Here is a 7,575-nt window from a genome sequence, read left to right on the forward strand (position 1 = left end):
AGAGAGAGAGAGAGAGAGAGAGAGAGAGAGAGAGAGAGAGAGAGAGAGAGAGAGAGGCGCAGCCCTGGGGCTTTTGTAGAGTCCGTGTCTTCATGGTGCCTGTGGCTTAGTTATCATCTCCTTTCTCTTACCCCACAAGTTGTACGTCTCTATACGGTACATGCATCTACTAAGTGTGCTGAAAAAACGGCGGAGAAACTGTCATGTGACAAAGCTCGGGGACATTTTTCTAATCTCTTCCAAACATGGAGATAAAGAGGACCCGTGTATGGGTTTCGCGATACGGAGGTTTATTTTGATTGATTTTGATTGGTCTGATGTGATGAACAAGGCTACAAGGTCAAAAAATTAAAAGACTAACTAAGAAATCACGCCGATGCCCACCTTGAGCGCGTCCTCGTGCGTCAGTCCGCTGAAGGGCGTGCCGTTCACCTCCAGGATCACGTCGCCCGGGCGCAACCCCGCCCGCTGGGCCACGCTGCCATCCTCGACGCGGGAGATGTAAACACCCGAGTTGGAGCCGCCTGCGACACAGACAAACGACGCTGGTAAGTAAGACACACTTTCAAAGACTTGTGCTGATTTTTTTTCTTTATTTGTAGTGTGGTGTATGATTTTTTTTATGGAAAACCTATTGTGCACACTAGTACGAATGCAGCGAGTCTGTAGTAGGCCTACGTGTATTCGTAGCTAGATTGACGCAGGCATATTTAATTCGTTAAATGACTTTGTATTACACACTAGAAACTTTTTTTTATAGAAAATATCATGATTGCGTTCCGAATATGGCCAGGGTCATGAAGAAATTTCGTCACATAACAAGTTGTTTAGTTTTGATTGATTAATGACTACTTTTAGGTCGATTACTTTTTAAGACACCTCTGTAAATTATGCGCAACCCGACAAACGGGGTCATCGCAAGAAATTGGTGGCTGACAACACACATTGCTCTTCTAGTTCAATGCCGTTTCCTGTCGCACTTCCAGGGCCCATATGGTGGGATAGGGTGGAGCGGAGCGGCGTGGCCGAACGAGATAGGAGGGGCTTTTGGGGAAAGGCCAAACAGATAAATTAAGTCGATTGCCACCAGGCCGACTTGGTGAGGTGTATAGGGGTGAGGGGTTGAGGGGTAGTATTGTTCCAACGAAGCAGCAAAAAGGGAGAGGGGTTGGGGAGGGTGGAGGTTGCGAATCAAATCAGCGAGGGGTGTCTGTCGGGGCTGGGGAGGGAGGAGCTTTCGGAGCACTCCCAAATACCCGACTAATAACAATCTGTCGATAATAATGTTGCTTCACGCTCGTCAAACCTGAGGGGGGGGGGGGGACTTTGATCATCGCTTACCTGGTGATGGGAAGCGGAACGGCATGGTGGGGTCCCCTCGGCTCCGGTCCCAGTCGATGGCTGAACAGAAAGTAATCATTAATATGTACTTTTTTAAGAAAAAAAAAACGAAAACAGAGCCGAACAAGCGCTGGCGTAGGTTTCTCAATGCTAGCTGCCTATCGGTCGATAAAAGGTCAATCAGCCGGAGGCGCTGGCGCTACATACAACCACCATGAAAGGGAAAAAAGAAGGAAACAGAAAAGAGTTGTACGTCTCTGTCACTCCTGTTGGTCCCCAGCGTATGGCCCAATAGTTTTCTTTGGCGATGCTCATGAATTTATGCCCATGTGGGCTTTGACTCAATGCAGATTTAAACGGACGAAATATATTTTAAATTGATTTGAGTAATTTCTCATCTTAAGATGTCCAAAATGACGTGTTTATGGCCTCGGACGTACCCGTGTCCTTGGCGCCTCCCTTGACGCAGATGCCGAAGCCGTGGCCGGGGCCCTGCACCACGCCCGGCTGGACGGCCTCGTTGGTCCTGGTCATGGTCACGGTCCTGACGGGCAGCTCGTGCAGCGGCGGGCTGGTCGGCGGCGGCCTCCTGCGCGGCGGGTCGCTCGCGGGCGGCGCCGAGCCGTCGCGCACCTTGGGGCCCACCCCGGCGCCCAGCAGCTTGAGCACCTGCTCCGGCGAGATGGGCCGCTTCTTGTTGTGCGCCGCGGCTGCGGCATGGTGGGCGACCTGGTGGATGCCCTGGAGGCCGCCCTGGTGGCCGCCCTGGTGGTTCCGCGACTGCGGCGGGCTGGGCGCGCCCAGGTACGTGCCCCTGGGCGCGCTCGACGGCCGCTCCACTATGGTGTAGGACGTCCCCGGCGGCGAGTAGAAGGCGCCGCCGCCGCCGCCCGCCCCGGCCCCCGGCCCCCGGCCCCCGTCGCCGTACCGAGAGGGCCGGATGGCGTCCTCGGCCTCGTGGCTGGTGGCCGCCGGCCCCAGGGCGGGGTACGGCCGGTGCGGGCCTCCCAGGCCGCCATGGCCGCCGTGGCCGCCGCCGTGCCCGAGCGAGCTACCATACTGATGCAGGTGGTGGTGGTGGTGATGGTGGTGGTTGGACTCCGCGAGCTCGGCGAACTCCTCGCCCTCCGCCATCCGGCATCACGCCACCTGCAAACATCAACACACAAAGATGCGTTTAGCAAAATTTAGTTGTAAATTGTTGGCTGCACTTCGAGCTTCGCGACGACGTCCCCATCACATTGAATCTCAACCTCTCCATAAGCGGCGGCGCTAACATCCGCGTACGCCGGCGTTCAACCGAAAACAATTAAAAAACAGACATCTGTGGTAGTATTTTAGTATTGCTCCGCCAATGCCTCAGACCTGTACTTGTTTGTGTCGTAGTAAACATCTCTACGCTTTTATCACGCAGCAGTATTACTGATTAATTCGTAACTTATTGTGTACATTTCTGTAAGCAACTGTTTTTGCTAAGCAAAATAAAGGAAAAAGGGGTCTATGTATAGAAATATAAGTTGCGTCACACTGATCTCAACGTAATCAGCCCAGCCAGCACCGATATTCGCCCGGACAACGTGCGCTGATAACGAGTTAGCACTAACAGATAGCTGATAAGGGCAGAGCCCCAATCACAGTGCCGCCCGCAAACCAGTCAACACGGCGGCGCAGGTGCGGGCCGACGACGACGACGCCGTCGACGACATGGCGCTCCTCCTGGGGGGGCTCGGCTGCACCAACAGCACCCTCAAGACCATCCTGTTTGTCTTCAACTGCGCGTTCGTGGTGGGTGTTGCTGGTCGCGTCGACTGCCCCCCCTGCTGCACACGACGTCGTCGTCGTTGTCGTCCGGGACCTCACTAGTTCGCGCCGGCAGCGTTGCAGGTGCTCGGCCTGGTGGCGTGCTCGCTGGCGACCGCCATGCTGACGACCGAGGCCGACTTCGTGGACGGCGTGCGCGAGGCGCTCTGGGCCTGCGTGGTCTCGGGCTTCGCGGCCACCTTCGTCTCCTTCCTGGGCGGGATGGGCGCGCTCAAGGAGAGCCCCAAGATCCTCATCGCGGTAACCACAATAAGGGATTTTATAAGTAGTCCGAAAATTTTGCGGAAAAATTAGACACTGCTCCAGAAAAAAAAACGGATAAATTTTCCCAAAGAGAATCAGAAAAAAAATATGAACAAAATAAGAGATTTAAAAACATTCTTGAGAACATATTTCCCAGAAATTCCTTTTTAAAATTAAAAATCAGTAAAGACAAGTGTATTTTCTCCACGTCGCCATTGTAGTTTCTCCACGCACCCAGAAGACCGTTTAATCCATATAACCAAATTCAAAACCGACGAAATTTTAGCTCTTGGGACTAAAATTTTATTCGTGGTGATGAAACAATTTGGTCTAGATGACTTAATTTGATTGGTGCGACTATATTTAGTTAAAAATAGGGTTACTAAATTTTAGTCGGTTTTAGGAACTAAATTTTGGTTCTTACAACCCTGATTTAGTTGTATCAACTAAATGGTTCTCTGGGTGCGACAAACTTGGGAAATAAGTGTCCTTTTCTGTCCCCTATGGCAGTACACGGTGTGCATGGTGCTCGTGGCAGTGGCTCAGCTGCTCACCAGCCTCATGCTCATCATCACCTCGGCCGGGTCCCGCACCGGCGTCCAGGCCATCTTCGACCGCGCTCGCGACGGCGACGTCCTCCTGGGCTACATCGCGGCCAGGATCCAGATGCTGGTGAGAGCCATGATGAGTTAACAGCACAAAGGAAAGCGTCGAGCTCGGCGTCCGAGGACGGCGACGGGAGGCAACTTTTCCGTCACAAAATTAAATGGTCAACATTCCTATTTTTCCTTTAACGACCCGGGCTGCGGTCTCGCTTGGAAAACAGAGGCGCTGGTGTTAACTAGCGCCTTGTAAATATGCTGAATAATGTGCTTGCGCTCCTAGTGAAGGCACAAACTAACGCCCCTGGGGTAAATTTACCCCCGGTGTAAAATTGACCCTGGTGTAAAAATCACCCCGGTGCGTGATAAATTACGCAACGTTCCAAGAACAATTTTGTGCTTTTACTTGTGTTTGTAAACGCACAAAAGCGTTTTAGGCACCCACAAAATTTTTGTTAGCGCGTTTTGAAAAGGTGCCAAGTGGTGCCTTACTTTCTTTCAAGTTGCGCCGGTCCACTGCTTGTCCAGTGCGTTTCAGGCCATTTTTCCGTGACGTCCACGCACACACGTTTAGGGTTGGAAGCCCTGGAAAGTTTCTGTAAATTTTCAGGAAAATTTCCGGAAAAAAATGAAAGTTTCCGGGAAAAAATGGAAAATTTCCCAGACTTTGGAGAGTTTTTCGTTATTTTCGGGAAATTTTCAGGAATTTTCCGGAAATTTTAAGGAAAATTTTGGAAGTTTCCAACCCTACACACACGTTCTCTGTCCGCAGTTCGAGTGCTGCGGCTCGGACGGCCCCGCCTACTGGGAGGTGCCCGGCAGCCAGGGCCTGCTGCCGGCCACGTGCTGCCACGGCGGGCTCGTGAGGCACTGCGACCTGTCCAACACGTTCACCGCGGGCTGCACCCCGCGCGTCGAGGGCTTCGTCGGCCGGTACGGCATCTCGATCGGCGCCACGGGCCTCGCCATCTCCATCACCGAGGTCAGTACACCCACCATGGTGAAAACACGTCGTGGTCGTGTGTGTCCACGAGAAAAAATGTTTTACTGAGCGGGACAACTAAATACTTAGCTAAGTAGCTAACCACATTAGCCATGTTTCGCTACGTAGATAAACTTACAAGGGAACCTTTTCAGGTGTAAATCTCCGATTTCGTTGAAACTTGGAAAATTTGAAGGTTATTTATGTAGAAACCGGATGGCACTTGAAATTTTTCCTAAACCAGACATTTAGTTTCCCCCTATATAAGGTAGGAGTAAGGTGTTAGAAAAAAATATTTTTTGAAAAATGTAAAGCAGTGTTTCTAAGGGGTAACTCGTCAAAGTAGTGCCCTTTGGACCAAAATTTTGTCCGTTTTGCTCTATTTTGAACCGTTAAAGCGGTAGAGGGATATTTAGAGCAAAAAACATTGTCAGGCTTAAGTAAACCCCTTGAAAATATTAAGTTTAGGAAAAATTTCAAGTGCCATCCGACTTCTATTATAATAACCTTTAAATTTTCCGAGTACCAACGAAATCGGAGATTTACACCTGAAAAGGTTCCCTTGTTAGCTATGCTCAGCTACTTAGATAAATTTAGCTATGTTTACCAACTTACCTAAATTTAGCTGTGTTTAGCTACTTAGCCAAATCTAGATATGTTTAGCAACTTCGCTAAATTTAGCTATGTTTAGCTACTTAGCAAAATTTTTAGCTAGACACAATATATTTTAAGCTAGATGGTCAAACAATAACTTATCCCTTATTGCTTTAACTATACAGCTAATCTTTTTTTCTTCTCTCGTGTGACGACTCGCTGGGGGAGATGTCTATGGTAGCGCATCGACCGACACAAACTAGGTCAACCGGTTGAAGACTGAGCTGCTGCGCTTCACACGGCCGTACTTCATTCAGGACTCTCCAGCGGTAAATAATTAGTTAATAAACCTTTTTTTCCGTCCGCAGGGGCTCGGCGTCTGGCTCTCGGCTGCCCTGGCGCTACGGTTCAGAGCCCTCGCCCGGCGGATGCAGAATCTCTAAAGTTTGTTGCGCTGGACGCTGACGTCACCACCACACCACAAAGTCTCTTTCTCTACTTTTTATTTTTAAGTAATTTTTTTTAAAGAGTAAACTTTTTAATCATGTGTACGCCTGCTTGCTGGCACAGCCCCAGGCAGTCGTGTCAGACGCTGCCACCCTGCCACCTGCTTCTCTCTCTCTTCTTCTTTTCCTCTCTCTCTCTCTCTCTCTCTCTCTCTCTCTCTCTCTCTCTCGCTCTCACACACACAGACCCTCTGGCGCGAGGCCAGCACTCATCCAGGTGGCCCACCAGGATGCTTGCCAGCAGACTCCACTGCCGCCGCGACTGATAAAAGAAGTGGTGAAAGCAGAAGGGGGAGGGGGTGGAGGCGGGCGAGGGTCGCCCCGCGCAAATGAGAAAGGAAATGTGTCCGAGAAAATCACATGGCGAAAACGAGACACAAGCCGAGGACAAACTGCAAATCGACGTAACGTTTGTTACTCGATAATTTCAAATTATAGAGGGTCTCTATAATTAAAACAATAATGACGGCCCCTCTAGGTAAACACGAGTTTTGTGGGAACTCGCATAAATAAGTAACGATAGAGTCAGGTCAATATCATTCGTACGGGGCAATTATCGAGCTTGACAAAATCAATCGAGGAGCTTCTTTTTAGTATGACGCGAGCGGCAGACATTTCCCCCTCAAAAAGGGGGAAGCTGAGGTGGAGGGGGGGGGGGGCGTATTTCCGCCTTCTGGTAGAGACAGTCTTAAGGACTGTCTAAAAAGTGTCTAGTACGTTATTGTTTCCTCTTCCCGTGCCAAGCGAAACAAAAACAAGCAGTAGTGTCGAAATGAGGACGACCGGCTGCTGCAAAAGGGCATGGCAGGAGGGGGAGGAGGGAGGGGGGGGGCTTGGAGGAAAAGTGGTGGCGTGACCCCCTGACCCCCTGACGACGGTACCGTACCGAATCACATTGAATATGCCTGGCCCGGGGCCAGAGTTTTGGAGGAAGGGGGGGGATGGAGGGGTTGTGGGGGAGGAGGCGCGGGGGGGAGAGAGAGACGCTTAGGGCCGACAAAACACCATGGGCAGCGGGAGGGCGGCGCGCGCGGGTGGTTTTAGGCCCCAAATGTAGTCCCCCCTCCCCGCTCCACAGGTACGGCGGCGGTGGTGCGAGGGAGGGGAGGGAGAGGGGAGGGGGAGGGGCACTAAAGTGCCGTGTGCCGCGTCATTACGAGCTGCCTGACGTCGATCGCCGCCGCCGGGCTGCTCTAGAGGCCGCCCAGCAGAGGCCCCGGGCAGGCACCGCCTGGCACCCGGGAGGGACCCGGCGCATGGCATGGCCCGTTGGGCCAGGCCAGGTCCGCCAGCTTAGTTAGGCCACTGACTCGGGCGCTGCTCTGACTCTGACGGACTACTGCGACGCGCGCCGCCGCCGGCACTACCCCGCGCGCGCATACCCGCGGGCCTGCGGGCGGGGTAGGCGCGGCGTAGGCGCGGCACCGCGCGGCACCGCGCGCCCACGCTACCCCCTGGACGGTGGTGGGGCGGGCCAGGGGGCGGG

At 52.4% G+C, this 7,575-nt stretch overlaps 2 protein-coding genes across 7 annotated transcripts in view; one reads left to right on the forward strand and one right to left on the reverse strand.

Annotated features, from left to right (window-relative positions):
* Positions 1-7,575, reverse strand: part of LOC113213599 (whirlin) — an 86,813-nt gene that overhangs the window by 54,151 nt on the left and 25,087 nt on the right. For all 5 annotated transcript variants that reach the window (XM_052276962.1, XM_052276955.1, XM_052276948.1 and 2 more), the window contains exons 2-4: positions 1,782-2,490; positions 1,342-1,401; positions 385-524 (exon numbers count right to left, since the gene is read on the reverse strand). In XM_052276962.1, the coding sequence (XP_052132922.1) occupies positions 385-524; positions 1,342-1,401; positions 1,782-2,475 (894 nt within the window). In that variant the 5' untranslated portion in view covers positions 2,476-2,490. The remainder of the gene's footprint in view (positions 1-384; positions 525-1,341; positions 1,402-1,781; positions 2,491-7,575) is intronic.
* LOC113213593 (tetraspanin-9-like) lies at positions 2,961-6,111 on the forward strand. 2 transcript variants are annotated; one of them, XM_026432704.2, is made up of 5 exons: positions 2,961-3,126; positions 3,226-3,402; positions 3,916-4,077; positions 4,780-4,989; positions 5,952-6,111. In XM_026432704.2, exons 1-5 carry the CDS (start codon positions 3,046-3,048, stop codon positions 6,024-6,026), a joined length of 705 nt encoding a protein of 234 aa, XP_026288489.1. In that variant the 5' UTR covers positions 2,961-3,045; the 3' UTR covers positions 6,027-6,111. The 2 variants fall into 2 exon arrangements, with proteins under 2 accessions (XP_026288489.1, XP_052132961.1); XM_052277001.1 differs by having other exon boundaries at positions 2,968-3,126; positions 3,218-3,402.

This window comes from Frankliniella occidentalis, unplaced genomic scaffold (assembly GCF_000697945.3).
Source record: "Frankliniella occidentalis isolate FOCC.00 unplaced genomic scaffold, Focc_3.1 Scaffold9, whole genome shotgun sequence".
Lineage (NCBI taxonomy): Eukaryota > Metazoa > Arthropoda > Insecta > Thysanoptera > Thripidae > Frankliniella > Frankliniella occidentalis.